Below are 22,815 nucleotides of genomic sequence, written 5' to 3'. Positions count from 1 at the left end.
AATGAAAAGCATGAAAGAACAGCAACCTTACAGAAAAAGCTTTGTACAGTGGACACGTTTTTTAGGCGAAAGGAACAAGTTATTTCCGAAAGCAGTTCAAAAATTGAAGTGGAAGCGGCTACATCGAGTGAACTCTGTGAAACGTAAAATGTCGAAAATATTGTGGGTTTAGTGGAGGAAGAAAGTGCACCTTAGGTAGTGTCCCCTCAGTTCGTAGGAGTTTCTAGTTGTGACAGTGAGAGTGCAAATTTCGTTAGTGACGATCCTGCCGAGTGGTGTCTGAATGAGTCTACAATTGACATTCTTCTAAGACGTGGAATTAATCAGAATGCTGAAAACGATTTTTCTAAATCGCAAAGCCTCATAGCAGGTAAGACAAGATTTTTAAATATTAGTGTTTTTTTTCGTAAACTTGTAAATGGCGAATCAATTCTGCAGAATTATTTGGTATATTCGTGCAGCACTGGTGCCGTTTATTGTGCTGGTTGTTCAAGGGCAAGACAAACATTGCATCTCACGGCATTTCAGACTGGAAAAGCATATCAAATATTCTAGCATCACACGAAAAGTGGTGAGTGTGAATTTAATTTCTAAATACATTACATAATTTTAGGTATAGCACATACGGAAAATGAATTGTGTGATATTGATTTTTATCCTTTGTTTTTTATTTCAGTATGTTCACTAATTTTTATATTAACCTGTAAAAATACTGCAAATACGTTACTATTTTTCTTTTGAGAAGGGCGCATATTAAGTTTGTGCCTAGGGGCGGCGAGAAGCTTAATCCGCCACTGCTCATTACATGAACTATGACGAGTCAAAAGTCACTTTAACATCCTCTACAAAATGTAAAGGAGTTATCCTGGTCATGAAAGAAATAGGTTAAGCACAATGAGATCTCTAGCTGTGTGTGTCAAGCGCAGGTCCGGCTCATTGTTGACCGCCATATTGAATTTCCACGCAAAAATTGCAAAGGAAAGGGTGGGATGTGATATATCAAATCAGGCTAGAATTTCACGAGAAATGAAGCAGCGAAGGTTTTTCCAAGTTATTTGTAGGCAGCAAAACGTTATACGCATATCTTTCACTTACGATATGTGCACATTATATTGTTGTTAATATTCCTGAGCACACTCGTTGACGTCTCTCACACTCCCATAGAACATTTGGCAATGTAGCAGGTGCAATATCATCGCAAGCAGCACTATGCCTTCTGTCAGATGGTCAATATCAGGGACTTTTAGTGCATGCACCATTCTCTTCAAATGTTTCTGAAGGTAAAAGTCCTCCTAAGATGTTAGATCTGGGAAATGTGCAGGCCTTTTAATAGATCCCTGTCTGCCCATCAATCTACCTAGAAATTTACCATGAAGAAATTGCCAAAAATGTTCATATAGTGTGGTCACACACTGTCCTGTTTCAAAACTCTGGTAAAGTGCCATATCCCGTAAGCAAGGGTGAAAAACATGTTTACTTAACACATCCAAGAAGCCCTCGCCATTTAAGGTTCCGTTGTTGAATATGGACCAACCATTCACGTTCTCCATACACTATACCACACATCATTAGCTTACCAGCAACAACCATTCGGCTGGGATCTGTCTACTGTAGATTATGAAATCACAGGTATTGCATATAATTTTTATTAACTTGACCGTGAACATAAAAATTAGCCTCATCACTGAAGGTTTTTTTCCAAAGGAAGTGTCACGTAATTGTTTGAGATACTTTTCCCAATATTCTCCACTATTCAAGTATTTGGTGAATGTTGCTGATTAAAATCATATGCAATGGTGGGTATACTTCTTTCTCTTCCAAGATGTCAGTGTGATCTCGACGAGTTTCTAACACGTTAGGAGCATTCTTAATACTTTGTTTTTAACACCTCGAAAAGGAGAAAATGGTTACAAGCATGCAGTAATAACTTTTTGCTGGTTCAAGATACTTTGGAAAAACTTACGCCGTTTCACTTCTTGTGAAGTTCTAGCCTGATTTGTATATCACTCCACACCCTTTCCTTTGAAATTTTTGCGTTGAATTCAATATGGCGTCAACAATGAGCCGGACCTGCGCATGACACACGCAGCTAGGGATCTCCCTGTGCCTAACCTATTTTTTTCAGGACCAGGATAACTCCATTGCATGTTGTAGGGGGTGTTAAAGGACTGACTCGTCATAGTTCATGTAATGAGGCTTTTTTCAGTCACATAGTTACAAATATTATTTTGTATCTTCTGATCCCATTGCAGTCCCAGAATGATTTTTTGTTATGTTTTATAGTATGGAATGAGGGACCAAATATATTTTTTTCACGATTTTTGATGACATGTTTTGAGATATTCAAGGTCAAGGTCTCGTGACAAAATTGTATTTTTATCCAAAGGTAGGCTTGTTATATATCACTGAAAAGCTTGTTCAATTCCCTGTACAATAAGCTTTATTTGAGCTTTCTAGGTGAAATAGGGGCGGAGTTCCAGCAGATTTAGTATAGCTAAGTGGGCTCAAAAAGGGCAATTTATGCAAACTTTGACCTGAATAATTTAACAATTACAAGACGCACGAGACTAAAAATTTTCATAGTTACTAAGTTCTATGTATAGTTTCAACTCCCCAAGTTTCATAAAAATCTGAGATGGTCAGGTTGGAAATTGCACGTATCTGTGTTGATTTGGCATGGAATGACTCACAAGCCTTTCGTTTCAGGGGTACAACTCGCCTTACATTGGTCATATGACAATGATGCAAACATTTTTTCTGTTTCTTATATGCCAGTGATAATTTTTATGTGCATTTTGAACTTTTCATATCCTTTTTTTGGGGGGGCACGGGGGAGAAACCCCATTTTTTTTATTAAAAAAAAAAGTTTTTTAGTGGATTTCCCCCTCCGTATGTATGCCGAATGTGCATAAAATATATATCGTCTGAATCTGTGATTCATTCTGCGTACAACGGTATATCGTTCATATCTCCAGGGCAAATAGTCTCTGAACTAAAGTCATTTCAAGGTACAACTGCATTTTGAAGCTAGTTGCATTGGTCATTGATAATAATGCAAATGTTTTTGTGTTCCTTACATGTCAGCGATCATTTCCATGTGCATATCGACACTGTCATGTACTTTTTTCTTTGGGAGGAGGGGAGGGACCCAATTTTTTTTTCGTAATTTTGAGAGTTAGCCCCCTCCCCCTGCCCCATATAAGTCGAATTTGCAAAAATTTGATATAGTCTGAATCTCTGGTTCATTCCGCGTACTACGGTATATCACTCATCTCTCTAGGGCAATTAGCGTCCGAGCTACACTCATTTAATTGAAACTCTGCATTTCCTCAAAATCGGATCGGGACCAAGGGGGTTACATGTAAAAATGGCCTTGGGATTCAAAAGGTTAAGCACTGCTGCCCCCTGAGAAAAATCCTGTGGCCCGCCTTGGTAGTTTTGCCACTTTATGGGTGGTTTTGATTGAGTTGGAGTTTTAAGTCCACTTTATGCACAGTGAGGCTAATCGGGACTGGACCTACAGTTTAAAGTGGGATCCGAACCACTTGTGCCTCCACCGGGTATCGAACCCGGGACCCCTTGATTACAAAGCGACGACGCTACCACTGCGCCATAGAGGAGGCCTACTTTATGGGTGGAAAAAAACAACTGAATTTCATTCTCGGCCCTACGTTAATTGCTGCCACATGGAGGTGATTTAGATCTAAACCAGCCATCTGGAATGCCATAATTTGGGTGGTTTCATTCAAAACCAGAAGTCTGCAAAACGTGTCATATTTAAACATTTAGAGGGCAATGAGAATGCTGGAGAGGCACATATGCAAATTTCCGTTCTAGATTGTAGTTCACCATTCAGCTTCTTGTTCTGCAGATTGCTACCAATATTCTAGATTTCTCCTAAGTGATACACACATGCACTTCGAAATCACATACATATACCTAGAAAAAATGTGGAGAAAGATAGGAAGATATAATCAAAACAAAATCGATTAAAAAAGGTGTTTTATTTATACAAATTTTATTTGTCAAAACAACTGCACATACACAGTAGTAGCAGATATAAACTCAGTGACTTTTCTTATAAAAGTGTCTATGGTGACAATGAGGGTGGGTATGATCTGTACATGGGATGAATTGATTTTTTTTTACTCAAGTCTGTAAAAAAGAAGAAATGAAAAATATTCTGTTGCAAATATAACTTGAATTCAAGACAAAAATCAACACAAAATGAAAACTACATATATACACATTATTTTCATTTATTTTTAAATGAATGAATCTAAATGTTTAACCCTACTGTTTTCCCCCTAAATATTGCAGCTCCTACAGTCACAATGTCTCCTCCACATGATGTGAAAAACAGCTAATTACACAACTTACAGTACATTGAGATAGCATACGACATGGCAGGTGACTGCAAAAAAGGTTTGTTCTAGATAGAACTTTTGTTACAGCTACGCAATTCATTTTCCCCCCACTTTTTCACTCACTTACATCCACTCAAGAGTACACACCATATGCACTAACGACAAGGGCTGCTACAGGCAGCCAATTCATTCAACAAGCACTCACTACCTTCAGCCCACTACTGTGGCCTTCTGGATGCAGATGGAGCCAGCAACTGCATGGCTGTCATTGCATCGGGGAACAAGCTGTGGTAATTGATCAGTGGAACATATGCTGCGGTAATCACACGACCTGAAAGAAAAAGCAAGGGTCAATATGTTACTCATGAAAACATTATGGCTATTTTTAATTCTGTGCATTTTTCATCATGATTTCAAAACCTGCATCTAAATATTAGGCACAAGTTATCAAATGGCACTTAAATATCAAAATAGTGATGATAAAGCATGAAATTTTCAGATTCTGATGTACGATGTAAAAAGGTAAAGGTAAAGTACTCCCTTGTGCTATGCACCATGCCATGATGGTGTATAGGGGATGTGGGGTTAGGGCCCCACACTTGCTTGATCACAGCACCACACCCCTGGCTGCCTTTACCTCCCAGAGTTTCCTCCAGGTACGACGCTAGGTGGGTGCCGGAGCCGCTTGAACAGGTGGAAAAATCCTGCCGGGGATAGAACCCGGGTCTCTCGCATGGTAGTCAGATGCCATAACGACTGAGCTACTTCGGCTCTCTGATGTACGATGTGTTGATAATTTTTTTAACGTTCTGAATGAGTGGTCCGGGAGCAAAACTTAATAGTCCACAAAAGTATGGAACAGAAAAATGCAAGTGAGAGTCCGTCCATTGCATTGTGGCTTTATGTATTACACAGATCTTCCTATATGTTTATGCAAATTAATGGTTGCTGAATGGACTTTGTTCACTGTGTATCAGCTACAGGAGACAAAGAACACAAAAATAACTAAATACAGTTAAGTCCGGCTTAAAAATATAAAAGAAAAATTCAGAATGTCCAGTAATTAACCAGCAGTACAAGAACCAATACATGGTGTTAAAGATAATCTTAAAATGTTATTCATGACACATTGCTTTGCACAAGCATGTAACTACAGTGTTTTCAGGAGAGCAATTGCATCATACATAGTAATGTGGAATCCCACAAATTCCCTGACATCATCTCTCTTGATTCGCTAGTACATTATCTTCATGAGCACCATCAAACTTGTGCTACTATAGGTTGAATGTCTGTTACCATGCCTATTGAGATGATTTATGTGTTAGAAAAACATTTTGAGTTTGAATTACTGTATAGGTAGACTGCTAGGAAATATATGATTATTTTTTTTTAATTGGACACTGTGAATAATGCAATTTTTCTAATAAAGAAATGTAAATTAACCATTTTGTTGAGTTATCTGGACAGGTGAAAATAATGGTATAAGATTGATTACTTTTGCAACCTCAAAGAATTTAATTGTTAAAAGTACCACTTTTAAACATAAAGATACCCATAAATATACCTGGTCTTCTCCAGATGGTAAAAAACTCATAATCAGATAGATCATATTCTCATTGATAAGAGAAGGCATACTAGTATAATTGACGTTCGTACACATAGAGGTGCTGACTGTGCCAGTGACCATTATTTAGTAATTGCTAAATTAAGAGAGACTCTCAGTGATAATCATAAGCAACAAAATCTAAAAGTTATAAAATTTGATACAGGAAAGTTTACTGATGAAAGAATTAAGAACGATTACCAAATTAAACTGTCAAATAGATTTGATGTTTTGCAGGATTTAAATGATGAAAATATAAATGACACAGACGTAAATAAGAATTGGGAGCACATACGTAATGCAATAGAATCAGCAGCTAAAGAAAGTATAGGATACCATAAACCAAGAAAAAGTAAGCCATGGTTTGATAATGAATGTCATAATCTAATAGAAATAAGAAATAAGGCTAGACTTAGGTGGTTAAATAACTCTGATGATACAAATCTAAACAATTATAATAGAATAAAGCGAGAAGTTAACCGCACGTTTAAAGTAAAAAAAGAGATTACTTGAAAAGCAAAATTAACGATATTGAAACAAACGGCAAAAATAAAAATATCAGAGATTTATATAAAGGTGTAAATGAGTTTAGAAAGGGGTGGCAACCTAAAGTAAACTTGATAAAAAATAAAGACGGTGATTTTCTAGCTGACCCAAGCGATATTCTAAATAGATGGTAGAACTACTTTAATGACCTTTTAAATGTCCATGTAGGAGATAAATCAGAAGTAAATGAAGTCCACACAGCAGAACCTTTAGTTCCAGAACCTAACTTGACTGAAGTTAAAGATGCTATTAAAAGGCTAAAGAATAACAAAGCACCTGGCATTGATTTAATACCAGCTGAGTTAATTAAATATGGTGGAAATTCATTAATATGTCAAATTCATAAATTAATTTGTTTAATATGGAATAAAGAAGAAATCCCTCAACAGTGGAAAGAATCCATAATTGTTCCTGTGTTTAAAAAAGGTGATAAAATGAACTGCAATAATTACCGTGGAATTTCTCTACTCTCAACAACGTACAAAATATTGTCTAACATTATTTTAACAAGACTAACCCCATATGCTAATGAAATTATAGGTGATTATCAATGTGGATTTAAACATAACAGATCAACTACAGATCAAATTTTTCACATCAGACAGACACTTGAAAAAAAGTGGGAATATAATCAAAATGTCCATCAGCTATTCATTGATTTCAAAAAAGCACATGATTCGGTCAAAAGAGATAAATTATATAATATATTAGTAGAGTTTGGAATACCTAAGAAGCTTGTTAGTATGATAAAAATATGCACCAGTGAAACAGAAAGTAAAATTCGTGTGGGTATTAATATGTCTGACAAATTTACAATTCATGATGGGTTAAAACAAGGAGATGCATTATCTCCATTGCTCTTTAATTTTTCCTTAGAATATGCTGTTAGAAAGGTAAAAGAAACTAAAGAAGGACTAAAATTAAATGGTGTGACTCAGTTGTTAGCATATGCAGATGATGTAGACTTATTAGGGGATGATGTGAATACAATTAAGAATAATGCTAAAATATTTTTGAAAACTGCTAAAGAGATAGGTTTGGAAGTTAACAAAGAAAAAACTAAATATATGCTTACAGGCCGAAACCAAGTGTTAGGTAATAATCCAAATCTAATTATTGATAACAACTAGTTTGAACCAGTTTCCAAATTCAAATACTTAGGAGTAATATTAACAAATGAAAATTATATTAAAGAGGAAATAAAAAGCAGGCTTAATTCAGGAAATGCATGTTACTTCTCTCTTCATAAACTTTTGTCTTCTCATTTAATATACTATAAGAAACTAAAAGTTAAAATATACAAAACAGTAATTTTGCCTGTAGTATTATATGGATGTGAAACTTGGTCCCTTACATTGAAAGAGGAAAATAAATTGAGAGTATTTGAAAATAAGATCCTTAGGAAAATCTTTGGACCTAAAAGGGATGAGGAGACAGGTGAGTGGAGAAGGTTACATAATTTAGAACTACATAATTTGTATTCATGTCCAGATATTATTAGAATAATTAAATCAAGAAGACTTAGGTGGGCAGGCCATGTGGCACGAATGGGAGAGGAAAGAGGAGTTTACAAGATTCTTGTTGGGAAACCTGATGGTAAGAGACCTGTAGGAAGGCCAAGACGAAGATGGAGGGACAACGTTGAGATGGACCTAAAGGAAATCGGTAGGGATGGAAAAGAGTATATAGAACTTGCTCAAGATAGGGAAAGATGGAAGGCCTGTGTTGCTGCAGCCATGAACCTTCGGGTTTAAGAAGGCTAGGGAGTTAGTTAGTTGAGTTATCTGAAAACATTAAAAAATCAATGCTGTTTGCATCTAAAATGAACCAAGATATGCACATTTTGCATACTATTTATAACCATAACAACAGGTTAGTAACCAGTGTAGTAAGCTAGCAGTATAAGAGATTCCAAATAAAATACTACAGTTTTGTAACTTTCAATTGCTAATTGAAGGGCTCGGGTTTAAGCATGGTAAGTGACATTTTGGTCATTACTGAGTTCCAAAGCGAAAAGTGCCATCCTTCAATTTTCACATGTAATTGCCAAGTTTTGTCAATGGCATTGGACTCGCTGAACCCTTCTGAAATTGGTAAAGACAACATGCAAACAATTTCTATACAATGTAGTTTGTATAGACCAAATATCACCATCTTTTACTCCCGAGCCACCGAATTACAAATATTTTACTGAACTGTGTATTACTGCTTTCTTCAACTAAGGTATGCAACTGCTCTTTGAGAAGCAGTGGTGGCACATGGACACACCTTCTCACATTGCTAATTTTCTATGTTGATGACAAGTCATTGTTAAACATTGACCATGACAGTGGATAATAAAAATGGCACTCAGCAATGGTATATATGTATTATGCAGTAAGGGATTCACAGAAATACCACCCTATTCATTAGCTGATCTGAAAACAGGAGGAGTCCCATTTTGCTTAAAATTCCCTTCCTTTCCAAGCATTTTTGTTGTTTCAACATTGTGGCCCAGTCAGTAAGGAGTATCCCACAGAAAACCTGGATTGGTCTCAGGTGGGAAATGTTTTCATCTATGCCCTGAATAAATGTGTCAGGGACAAAAACAGCAGAAACATGTGGCTAATGGTAAAAAAATATTTTCATTCAAAATTCTGTCAAACTAATAATACATATATACTCAGCAGAGACAGCAGGACATTGGTTGCTTGTTGCATTCTGTTGATTACAATGAACAAAAAAGCATATTTCCAAATTGTCCATTGAAAATGCATGCCAATTATATCTGAACAATGACTTGTATTGTGAAAATGACCTTTCTACATCACACGTAGACATGCATATTAGAAGTGCACACTTACACCAGCAATTTCATTTGCATGTTCAGGTAACAAGCTGTCCCAGGTTTGACACTCGGTGAAGGCACATAGTGGTTTGAATTGTATTATACTGTACGTCAGTAGTACAGCACCATTGTAAGTGCCGTAGCAGTAGTGACCAGTGTGTTGTGTGGAGTCCTGAATAGGATAGTAATTTACTAATTTACACATAGTTTGTATATTTCATGCATTAACTCCAAAATATGCATTTACATAAAGAATTCGGAGACATATTGCAGTCATATGGTTGGCACTCCTACCGAGTATGGCCTACTTCCAAAACAAAAAAAAGTTTTTACCTAATAAATCCATTCACTGATTATTATAAAGAAACAGCCGTAGGCTATGGTTTAGAAAGCCTGATTGCAATGGTACAGGACACGAGACGTGGTGACTCTGTGACAGTTGTCATCAACAACAGAAACAAACAAAAGTCAGCCCTGTTCATTATGGTAGCTTTCAGATGAAAATGACATGGGCTGTCCAGTGTATAAAAGACATTCACTGCACATGTGCAATCACCAAACTGACATGATGCACACTATTGAGAAAATGACCTAGTCCAAGTGACTCGCAAGAAACATATCTAGCTTGTATCACAAGGTACACAGGGGTTGCATCTATTTCTAAAGATTCTTTCTAAGTGACATTTTGGTCTGGAAGCTTCTAACACAAACACAACTACATACCTGCAAACCACCTTCCATGTAAGGAATTGACTGCTGCTACAGCTGTAGCAATACTAGGGCACTTAACATATACATTTCCCTGAAGAGAAGCCTTGTCGACATAAACATGTAGCACTCCTCCATGCTTATTGCATTCCTCTATAACATCATCCCTGATCTCTATGTCCCATGTTGGATTCGTCTCCCTATTAAGATTAAAAAGAACCCACATTAGGAAATTCTTTCATAACATCATAATACAGCTAAATATTTTAACTATTAAACTATAGTATGTATACTTCATTCCTTTCATGTTACTCACAGACATATTTTTCTGAATATTGTATTAGTTTTCAGCAACAATATTGCAATTAGTTACTGTGCACCTAATGGAAGATTTGGCTAAACAATCATACCAATTGCTTCATATATTATTAGAGGCACATATTTTTGGTAAATAAAAATGCAAAATTTCAGTTCAAAAACAGAGTCAATTTCAGGTTCAAAAGTGGTTATAAAATAAAATTTCGCTGTTATAGCGGTGAAAAACCAGTATATAAAATTACACTTTAGTTTTAAAAATGCGAATATAATCCCAAATTAGATTTAAAAACTGCTCTTACTACACAAAATAAACATCTCTCTTCTAATAGCACATCTATGTCGTTACCAGAATATTAACCCTTTCAGTGCGGAGAACGTATATAAAAGTTTTCCCCTTTTGCGCCCAAATTGTGGATATATACGTTGCAGCACAAGTGTGGTTTCTTTGTTTTTCTTATTTGTTTACGAGGGACGCCTCTGTCTGTGCTTTTTGTTGAGTTTGCACAATGGCCGACAATGATGTCCCAGGTTGTTCCCGACGGATATATGTGTAAAAAAATGTAATTTGATCAATACAAAGCAAAGGTATTCTGCAAAAGAGACATCTAGCATGATTTTCATTTTAAAAAAAGCAGCTAAAACTAATCAGCCATAGGTGTATGCCACTAATGGCACCCAACAAGGGCTGAACCCATTCACATATACACCACCTTTCACAATATACATCAAGCATCTAAGCCAAGCGTCAGGTTAACCTTGCAGAAGGTTTTCGCATATGTAGATCCAAACGTGCGCGCAGAACATAGTTCCACTGAGACGGGTTATATTCCGACACAACTTCATACTTGCAAGAAAACAGTTATTTAATTTGTACAATACAGAGAAAATAATACATCCATTAGCAGGTGTGGACTTGATCGGTTGCAATCACTGTGCAGACGAACTTGGATCCACAGATTCGACAACTGGAGTTTGTATTGCGCTGAGGAATCGCTGTAGCCTAAGTGCGAGTCGAGTAAGACTGAATACGTTGCAGAGCGCGTGGAATCCGTGATACCAGTGTTGCACATCCCACTATTTTAACCCTATGTTTATTGTGATTAATAATCGTGCTATACAGCGGCGAGAATGGCTGAATGGAGGTCTCTTCAGCGAGTGTTATTGTGGGCTTCATCCAAAGGGAAAAGCTCTTCAAATCAAGCAAGTTGTTTAAAATACATAATCCTCCTCAGGACAACATGATCAAAGTAAAACAGGGTGTGAAGTGATTTGCTGTCAATGTGCGCACGAACTGTATCCTGGGTGTTTGTTTGTTTGCTGTTTGATTGTTTGCTGTTTGACGACAAAAGAATGTCCGCCGTATTAAAAGATAACCCCGTGAGAAGAAACATGTTTATTATTTTGACCAGATGTGCTTTAACTCGGTGAGGGGAGGGGCAGGGGCGTACATGGAATTTTTTTTTATATACTACCGTGCAAAACCACCGCCAGGGCTGAAGAGTTTGGTTTGAGTTGGTGTTTTAAGTCCACTTTATGCACAGTAAGGGTAATCGGGACTGGACCTACAGTTTAAAGTGGGATCCGAACCACTTGTGCCTCCACCGGGTATCGAACCCGGGACCCCTTGATTACAAGGTAATGACGCTACCACTGCACCATGGGGGAGGCCCGCCAGGGCTGAAGAAACTGACGAGAAAGGGAGAGGGGAAGGGGGAGACTTATTGTTTAACCCACTGGCAGCAATGAAATCTTTGTTGAAGGTGCATATTTACTGTTCCGTGCAAAGAGAGGGAAGGATGATTAGCAAGAAATGGACAGAACAAGATTTGAATCCTGGTTTAGTGAAGTGATTCATAAATTGAAACCAGAGTAATAGCAGCAGACAATGCACGTGATTGTATATATCACCAATAACAAATCATGCTTTTTTTTTGCTGGTATAACTTGAAGTGCATGTAGCTTACAGTGACCAAGTTTTTCATAAATGTATTTTTTTATAAACAAAAAACAATAATTTGTCACTAAATTCAAGAGGGCCTATCGTTGTTTACTTATATATATATATATATATATATATTTGTTTATTTTTATTTTTGCGTGCTCGAAATATACACACATGTTCATGGGCGGCAAGGGGCAAGGGGGCCGTGGCCCCCCTGGAAAATGAAAGTCAACCAAAAATTATGTATTTCACACACACAATTTCATTTTAGCCACAATAATATGTGTTAATTATTGCATTAACACAATAAATTCAAATTTAAGCAATGTTTTTTTTAGGGAACTACACTCTTTTGGGGGAAAATGTGACTTGTTTGCCCCCCTGGAAAAAAATACCTTCCTTGCCCCTCCCTGAAAAAAATCCATGCACATGCTCTCATGTTTCGAAGATATTTCGCATTTATATTAACAGGGTGGCTACAAACAAGCAGAAATGAAATTCCCTGACTTTTCGAGGAATAAAATTTACATTTTTCCCTGACAATTACAAACTAAACTAAATCGATGTTTTTGCAAGTGGAAATAATAAACTCATACAGATCCAGGTATGGTTTTGTTAAGTACCAATATTATCTTCTATGAAATTGACTTAATTTCTATATTCTCTATGATTTGAATTCAAACTGCAAAATAATAAATTTGGAAAATTATTACAATTCACAAGCTAGGGAAGGATTACGGAATTTTGTCATACGCAGTAAGTTTAAAATAAAATACTTGATTATTTTTAAAGTTACGACTAAATGAGATAAGAGTGAAGAGTGATTGATTAAGAAATACAATTTGTAATTTATCAGTCTCCTTATACATTCTCGGTATTATATGTTGATATTTCCACTGAGGTTTGGAACCCTCTGCTTGCAAAAACCATGAATGCTGACTCATTTTTCAATGCATCAAGCTACTTCTCTCTTCTCTGTAAAGCAAACAACTTAACTCTTGCATACAAGTGAAACAATTGAATCGAACAAAATAAAGTGTCATATTTCCTTACATTATCAATGGGATTTCTGCTTCAGTACGGTATATCCAAGTGAAGTACTGTGAAACTGACAACATGCAGTTATACCATTAATGCTGACGAAAAGGGTATGTAGGTATTAGAAATTTAACGAAAGGAATTTTTAGAATTGCAGTGTATAGGTACCGGATTTAGCTAACCACACATTAAAACAGGAACACTCTAATAATAAAAACTTCTGAAAGTTCATATACGAGGGCCACCCTGAAAAAAGCTCCAATGGTGCCTATACGCAGCACTAGTGGCCGGAGAACGACGCACACACATGCAGGCAGGAAGAAGTGGCATGTAGCTGTAATCTGGTACAGTTGCAATGCAGCCGTTTTATGAAAGTTCTAGGTTAAAGATTGCAGCTCTCATACAGTCTCCCACCGACTGCGATGTAGCCTACATTGCACGCTCAGAATTTGGCACAGAGCCACCAGCAATTGTGTGAGGTGTGCAGACCGGACGTCGTGAGTGATAGTATGGTCAGACGATGGTGCAGACAATTCACGGAAGGCCAATCGAATGTGCACAACCCCATACAGCTGAGTACACACGGTCCTTTGCATCACTTCAGGTGAGAGATCTTGGACCACTCCCTGTACAGCCCTGGCCTTGAATGTACAGACTTTCATATCTTTGTTTAACTGAAGAGGTTTCTGGCAGGGCAAGGATTTGACAGCTACACTGCGGTAGAGATAGTTCCAGTCTCTGCTGTCATACACATATGCCATGGGCATACAAAATTTAGTGCCATGCTACGACAAATGCCAGAACAACGGTGGTGATTATGCCGAAAATTAGGTTAGGACTCTCTGTTACTAATGCGATAAATTACAACTGATATTCTTGTTTTATTTATGCCTAATCGGTAGGGACCTTGATATTTTGTTATTATTTTTTCAAATTGGTGTATTTTCTTATTTTTTACTATACTGTGTCATTTTTCCCGAAATTCACATTTTCATTTTAGCGCATTTTCTGGCAAATATCTGAAATTATACCTTCATGGTGTTTTTAAACTACTATTTCAAATTGTAAGGCACGTGGCTTACGACTCTTCGTGAGAGTTTGATATCTTGAAAGTTATTTTGGGAAAGTTATTTTTCATAACCCTTTTCTTAATTTTAAGGTAAGGATTTTAGATAATGGAATTTTCCTCGTATATACTGAAGGGTGCATAATGACCATAAGTGGCGATGCACCCAAGAAATTTAAATCAATCAATCTCACGTGACAGATACAGATATATTATGGCACCAAAAATTGGCATTATCTTTTTTTTGACTTTTTAGTGTTACGTTTCCCAAAATTCGCATTTTTGTTTTAGAACATTTATCTGCCAAATATACCGAAACTTAATACTTCACTGTGCTTTTAAACTATTATTTTAAATTGTAGGTCACATGGTCTATGTATTTTCGTGACAGTTTGATATGTTGGAACAGATTTTTGAGGAAGTAAAAGTAAAGTGCTCCCCTGCACTTTTCCATGAAGGTGTATAGTGGTGTGGAGTTAGCGCCCCACACTTTCTTGATGACGGCTGAGGTGGGGGTGATGTGATCAGCACCACGCTCCTGGTTACCTTTATCCCTCAAAGTTTCCTCAAGGTACCAGCTTCAAATAATGCTGGGTGGGTACCGGAGTAGTTTGATTAGGTGGAAAACATGCCGGTTCTCCCCCGTAGGGGATCGATCCCGGGTCTCTCGCATAGTAGTCAGATGCCCTAACGACTGAGCTCCATTATTACTCGCTCGACAAATGCTAATGGTGCGCACTTAGCTTGGTAATTCAAAACCTCCCGTGTGACGGTAGATACGCACTCGATCTCCTGTTAGAACCCTGCCACTTTGCTCTGTGATGCAAATGGTTTTGATAGAAGTTGAATAAATCGTGGGAAATACATGATTTAATGTTGCTGTCGGAATTATTCCATGTACGTGTAACTCTATAGTTTACTCTTGAGTAAAATGTTGGAAAACTTGCATGTTCTATGTACACAAACATGGCCTAGAAAAGACAAGAATGTTGGATTTCATGGAATTTTTCGTTGTTTTAGGACATTTCTTTTAAAAAAAATCGCTAAAAATGCCAACAATTCGCATTATTTCGCTATTTCGAACAGGCGAAAAATGTGTCCAGACATCACTGCACATTCCTAAACATAACATCGCAGTAATTACCATTTTTCACGGTTTTCGCGTTTGCGAAAAATCAATGTCCCTACTAATTGTAAATTACTTTCTGGCCACCCTTCGTATAAATCAGTAGATGGAAAGTGAAAATTTAGCAGGGCTGGCAGAGAAAAGTCAATTCTTGAAGAAAGAGATTTGCTTTTATGATTGAATGATTCGAGTAAATATGATATTAAAATATTTACGTATTTATTATTAGTATTTTATTTCATAATATTGGACATTAACCTTACTCAGTGAGAGATTAATCTCTCACGAGTTTAAACAGACAGGACAGAGAGTGGCGTTAATTTCATTGCAATACTAGTGTTGCAGTAAATTTGAGGTTGGGAGCATGCACTTGCCAATTTTTAAAACGTTCACCAATGCAGATTTATGTTTCACTTTTTCGTGATAGTATTTAATATATATCCCGTTTGGTTGGATTTTTCTTGATATCTAAGAATAGAGCAATGTCATTGTAAACGTATGTTAACTTGTGCGAAACCAGTAATACGTCAGGATGATGAACGAAAACCTTCGTAAGCACTTCTACATTAAATAAGGTGAAGTGAGCCAGAAGAGTAATAAAATTCCAGCAGCATATTTCCGGTCTAAAGCTCTTCTTGTTTATGCATGCGATTTTGGTTGGATGTTGCAGTCCATGCAATTTCTGTCGCATGTTGTAGTGACATACTTTGTCGGGTGGCGATATTCGACAAAAATCGTATGTATCAATGGAACCCATTTGTTTCCATGTTCCTTCAGTTTGCCCAACAAAATGCCTTACTACGACGTCCGACAACTATCGGACGGCGCCACCTGCTCTTATCCCCGCCATCTGTTGACAAGTCCCCTTACTACTCCCATAAGGACAAGAAAAAAATGATAATTCAATGCATTTTCCACATAATATTTAGAAGCTTAACCTTTACTCCCACGATGATACCATATGGTATCATGGTGCTGATTACGAAATGAATGTGCTTTTTGGACCTTCATACTCTTATGTTTGGGTGGAAACTCACATTTTGGCTTATTATTCAACTTGTATGGCACCCAAAAACATCAAACATGTTTTATTCTCTTACGAAATGTCTATTCTTTGAAAGAATACTAAAGTTCGCGCCTTCTTTACAAATAGCGGGAGAAGAGGGGCAAACTCCAGATTTTTATGTTTTTTTCATTGAAATTCGGGGGTCGCGCCCCCAAAACCCCCTTTGTCGGTTCGGCGTTCTGAATTATACACGGTTGCATGCTCTGATGTTTTAGCTGCAGAACAAAACCTATCCGAAGTAGATTGCTCCCATAGTGCCAGAGTTATAACACTGAGCAATATGCTTTTTACCTATTTTTCGTAAAAAACAGGACAGAGTTTCACATTTTGGCTTATTATTAAATTTGTATGGCATCAAAGAACTTGAAACATGTTTCATTCTCTTTGGAAACGTCCATTCTTTGAAGGGAATACTAAAGTTCACGCCTTCTCCCCAAAATAGCGGGAGAAGAGGAGGGCGAACTCCAGATTTTTATGTTTTTTTCCATTGAAATTCGGGGGACGTGCCCCCACCCCCACCCCCTTCTTCGGTCCGATGTTCTGAATTGTACACGGTTGCATGCGCTGATGTTCTAGCTGCAAAACAAAAGTTATCCGAAGTAGATTGCTCCCGTAGTGCCCGAGTTATAACAATATTCCTCCAAAGAGTGTTCGAATTTAAAATTCCCGCCGAGAAGCCCGGGCGAGAGAAATTTCTCTCTCTCTCTACTCCTCCTCCTGCCATCACTGGTTTCTGGCGGCGTGGTTGTGTTGCGCATAAAAGGGGTCTAAAAATTGAGGCCGAAACTTGCGAACGAGATTTCCTGTTCCCGTGCAGAGTTCCATAAAGATATATTTAAATAAATAAATGAATAAATAAAAAAAAGTCAATGAAGACGAAATTCCCTGACATTTCCCCGACTTCTTTTTGACACCTCAAATTCCCTGACTTTTCCCAGTTTTCCAGGTTTTCCAGGTCTGTCGCCACCCTGATTAAGTAATGACACATTTTTTAAATAATTTATGCGCCGAAAGTACTTCTAAAATGTTGTTTCAGGAGACAAAAAGAAACAAAAATACATTTCGCTTGACATGCATGCGGGTTTTGATGTGTTCTGCGGTTGGCAATACTGTGGATTTTCTCAGTGTCTGCGATGTAAGCAGCTCGGCGGTTGAGGCAAGACTGGCACGGAAGATTCTGAGCTCTGTTCTCGCACGGATTGATACATAAAACCTGCTGCAAACTTAGCTTGACGCTTGGCTTAGACACTTACATTAGACATCAGAAACCTCATACACTACCACTATTTACCAACATAATATTTTGGCAATTTACACCTCTGTCTGAAATTTCACAAATCATTAGTTCCTTTGTGCCTCATAGAATGCTTTGAAAGTGAACGTAGGATATGTTTGGATGCCATAGTAAACTGAACTCCTCATTTCTACATACCACATATTTGCTTTTATGATGAGCTGATTTTTACATTTCTTACTCATATTGTAATTGTTTTTGGTTTGCAACACTGACGAAATTATAAAATTTTACCACATAATAATATAAAAAAATACCTTATTTGGATGAATATGTATCATAGGTTGAAAATTTTTAAAATTATTATTATGAGATGGCAGCACTGATGCTTGAAGAAAATGTCATACTCTTTTGTAAATTATTTTGTAAACTTTAGTATTTTGTATTCCAACACAAAATTGAGGGTCTGATGATATATTTGTATGCCGATGTCAACTTTATTTCATGTATGCTTCATGCCATCTTTCTTTTCCCAGATGAATGGTAAATTTACTATTTCTCGTGATGTTGAAACCGCTTAACGTGTCCGATGTCAATGTAATTGTCCTTAATAATAAATAGTAACTGATAAATAATAAATAAAAATGTTACCTTACTGTAATGAATTTCCATAATCCACTGGATACTTGGAAAAATAAAGAGATATGTACGAACATTTTTTTTTTATTTTGAAATATATTTTGGGATGGCAACACTGACGTTTGAGGAAATATACATAACGTTTCTGTACGATAACTTCTATCCCTTAGTATTTTGAATCAGTGTACAAAATTTCATGTCTATATAGCAAATAGCAACAGAGCAATTAATTTTCACAAAAGGGCCAAAAATCATACGTTGGCTGTGAGCTTTCCAATTATATCCATACCCACCGAAAGGGTTAAGTTTATTCTGTATAAAGGGGTCCATTTTTGCTTCTCAAATATTTACAGCAAAATTTATCAATTTTCCGTGAATTGTATAACTCACAGGATAATTCTGATTTCAGAAAGTGTTGCTTCGGTAAATAAACTCTAAATTTCGTGTTTAAGAGTCTATTTCGCATTTTGCAGTCATTTCGCATTATTTCGTGACAAAACAGGGTACGAAAATGCACCTCACACCTTTCAGAAACATGAAAAATTAATGTTACAATGTGTTATTTCACATTTCGTGTTTTCATCAGAAACTAAATATGCATATATTATCTATCCATTAATGTCAACTGATGCACAGAACTAATTCCTTTTTTCCATCATCCATGATTTTTTTAAAATGCCATTACACATGTGGGCAACACCATGCTTGCCATCAGATTTTTTTGTAAATAATTAGATAACATTCAACAACAACACGTATGGTTACTATTTTGTAAGGATGAACTGGTATGAAATTTTGGGCTATATGTATTGATAAAGCACCGATATCCTTTTTATATATATATATATATATATATATATATATATATATATAATACACATGAGATTAATTCAAGTTATTTGCCTGGTAATGCTTTAGAAAAGCTTGCTGATTTTGCAATACAATTATCACAAAGTGACAGAATATTGCACTAAACTGTAGGAGATTTTAGATAAAAGCTGCCCGTGAGGCCGAAACACGCCTGCTCAATAAAGGCATTCTATTCGTAATTTTGCCGATAGTCTGATATGCCTATATCAGCTGCTGTCCTATCCCTAAATTGTTTTACTTAATTTCTATAATCTGTCTATTCACCTTTGTAATCATTTTTAACAAAAACAACGAATGATATATCTAACAATTATAAATGCATGCAGTGACAGTAGAGTACTGCATGGGTAGAAATGATGATGCAGGAACAGTACTGAAACTCATGTTGTGACAAAAATTCCTAGAATGTCAGCCCCATTTCTAAAACATTTGTGTTGATATTACAGAATTTCTTCGAGGTATTATGAAAACAGCAATTTGCGCAATTTCCACAACATGATCTGTTGGTTCTTAGCATACTTTGCAGGATAACTGTGGACTCAAAATATGAATGGTATCTGCCCAACACATACTTTCATATAAATTAAAATTTAAAGTACGTGACTTGCAACAGACGTTTTGCATAAGCTATCCATAAGAAATTAGTCTACTAGAGTACCCCGTGCACTTCTTTCCCTTACTAAAAATATGACATGGTGCCCAGGTGTGGAGGCAACTGAAATTACAAAGTAGATACCAAGAAGAAACATTCCTATTTTCTATTGCAAATCAGAGATGCCACTCAACTTCATTTGTATTTTGAAATGCCACTTGATACCAATTAATAATAATAATAATAATATTGCACGAATTAGTTGCTGCAAAATGCAGCAATATAACTTCAGTAGTGAAAGTGCAAGATTGGTAGTGGTATTGATTAAAAAATCCACATTTAACTTCCTTCAAAACCAGGTGTGTTGCTTATTTGAGGGTGTGGATACTCAATAAATATATGGTTTTGTTAAAAACACTAGGGATGGGACCGATTAATCTGTACTCTATCGGTATTGGCCAATATAGGCATATCGGTGTATCGGTAAAATTACAGATTATTTTACCGATCCGATATATCGATTATTATCTCATAATTTAGTGCAAAATTCTGCCATTTTGTTGTATTTTTTATGGATAATAGCCATGCCCTACTTTCTAAAAAAGTAAATGTGTAAATATGCAATTTATCTTGCACTGCAGTCACCTTGAAACACACATTTATTAAAGAGGTCAGTGAACCTTTCAGGTTCTTCAAGGACCATTTCTAATTTTATTTCGGATCGGTAGAATATCGGTTATCAGTATCGGTAAATTTTATATTGGTACTCTATCAGTATCGGCCAGAATTTCATATCGACCCATCCCTAAAAACCACTAAAAAAACACACAAACAGCATCATAAAAAACACTTTAGCAGTTCTGCCGAGCTTTCACTGTGAGTAGCTGAACTTCAACCACGTCCCTTCCGTCGCACTTCGACCAGCCCTGAGGATGATCCTGAGATGGAATCGAAAGCTCTGCAGAACTGCTAGTGTTTTTAATCATGCTGTTTGTGTGTATTTTAGTGTTTTTAACACATATGTTACCAGCATGTGACGTAAGAAGTTTTCTACTGTCATAAATATACATTATTCACCTACAGGAAAACCTCGTTAATACGAAGTTCAAGGGACCAAAAAATGTCAACTTCGTATTAAACAACTTCGAGTTATCCAAACTTTTCAAGATGGCGCCTGTTTTCAGGTGTAAATAAAGTAGAGTATAAATTCCCCCCACAAAGGATGTTTTATACTTGGTGGTAGCTCAGAAAATAAGCTTTATAAGTACTATATAATAATATTGTACGTTTTAAAGAAAGTGTAAAAAATGTTACACAAAATGAGAACAAGGAGCTTAACGCGAACACAAAGATTCCAAGGAGACGGTTAACACCATTTATCCTGCCTAGTTATACAACCGGTTATGCACGGGATGCATGTTGTGACAAAAAGTCTTTTAACAAATGGTATTTTCTTTTAATTGTGCAAAGTCGTTGCTCTTCCACGAAATTCTTACAATTTTAGTTCATAAGAAACCCGTTTGCACGGAGATCTAGGGAAAGGAAAACAATCTCGTTTACTGCAAGAAGTGAAACTCGGAAGAATCTTGACGGTAGTCACTGGCGCAAGCAAGAGACGGGAGATAATCGGACAGAATGAATATTGGATTTTATGTGCGTTCACTAGAACATTGTCCGTTACAGGATTAACTGGTAAGAGAAGATTCTGTTGGGAGAGAACACAACCTTTCCCTGGCAAAAAACAAAAAAATCGGGGCTGTAAATTTCGTTCTGGTTCGGCTGTTAAAAAGACATCGTAAAAAAGTCAGGTATTCTTTGCTTCAGTTAACTTCATAATCGCCCCCCCTCCCCCTTTGCAGGGATCAGTTTAAACTCTTCCTCAACTTGCATTGTAATCCACTCTGAAAAGGTAAACACATAACTTGCGATCTGTTTGCAGGAATGTGTATCCTAGAACACGTGCCGCACTCGATAATCACTCTGGTTTGGATCCCACTTCAAACTGTATATTTAATCCCGCTTAGTTCATCAGCATAAAATGAACTAAAAACAAGCTTTACGAAACTTGCGTATTTTCAGATTAATCGACAATTTATTGTAGGTTTCAGGAGTATTCTGGAGGTCAAACACTCGCTCCGCGAAAACTAACTTTTCCTCTCGTATTCCTACATTGACCATTGCGTTTTTTTTTTGTTTTTTTTTTTTTTTAACAGCAGCACGCTAATGGTTCTGAAGAAAAGTGGGGATTATATGGCTTTGCGAGATTCAAAACAATGACGCTTATTCCTTTCCTTCGCACTGGATGAGTTATTGCAGTTACCGGCAAGCGAGAGCTTTCCACACGCTAGACTAAACACTGGCGCCAGCTGCAGCGTAAACACAATGAGACCGGCTGGAAGTTAGAGCAGCAGGTGGCAGAAGGGAAATCATGGGCATTTTAAAGTTGTCGAAGATCGAACTTTTATCAGCAGTGTGAAAAAAAAAATGATCCTTGTTTTACCTTTTACCATGCAACAGACAATAATTCGGGCAATATTTCCTATCCAGACAGCTGCATTCAAACAAGAAAGAGGGACCTGAATTCTGCAATTATCGCATTACCATGCACACCAGTGGCGGATAATGAGCTGTTGTAGGAGAATGAAGGGGGTCACTTTTCTTTTACTTATCATGCTGTTTTTGTTCGTTTTGAAGAAGGTATTCAGAACTGTTTGCTTTTTTTTAGACGCCAAAGGAAAGGAGCCAGTGTGCGCACACGAGCAAGAAAATTGTGGCCGAAACAATTAGCAACGGACCCCCCCCCCCCCCCCCCGTTTGCTGATAGCAAAAGGGGAGAAGTCACGCAGACAACAAAACACTGTTTTGGCTAATTT

The 22,815-nt window shown here is 36.9% G+C and overlaps 1 protein-coding gene across 2 annotated transcripts in view; it reads right to left on the bottom strand.

Annotated features, from left to right (window-relative positions):
- Nucleotides 1-3,985: 3,985 nt before the first annotated feature.
- Nucleotides 3,986-22,815, bottom strand: part of Caper (RNA-binding protein 39-like protein Caper) — a 128,893-nt gene continuing 110,063 nt past the window's right edge. For both annotated transcript variants that reach the window (XM_083113007.1, XM_083113006.1), the window contains exons 10-11: nucleotides 10,067-10,251; nucleotides 3,986-4,698 (exon numbers count right to left, since the gene is read on the bottom strand). In XM_083113007.1, coding sequence (XP_082969133.1) covers nucleotides 4,586-4,698; nucleotides 10,067-10,251 — 298 coding nt within the window. In that variant the 3' untranslated portion in view covers nucleotides 3,986-4,585. The remainder of the gene's footprint in view (nucleotides 4,699-10,066; nucleotides 10,252-22,815) is intronic.

Source organism: Lepisma saccharinum, chromosome 27, assembly GCF_977018435.1.
Source record: "Lepisma saccharinum chromosome 27, izLepSacc3.1, whole genome shotgun sequence".
Classification (NCBI taxonomy): domain Eukaryota; kingdom Metazoa; phylum Arthropoda; class Insecta; order Zygentoma; family Lepismatidae; genus Lepisma; species Lepisma saccharinum.
Note: the sequence above shows the minus strand (reverse complement) of the source record. Positions and strands in the feature narration are given on the sequence as shown.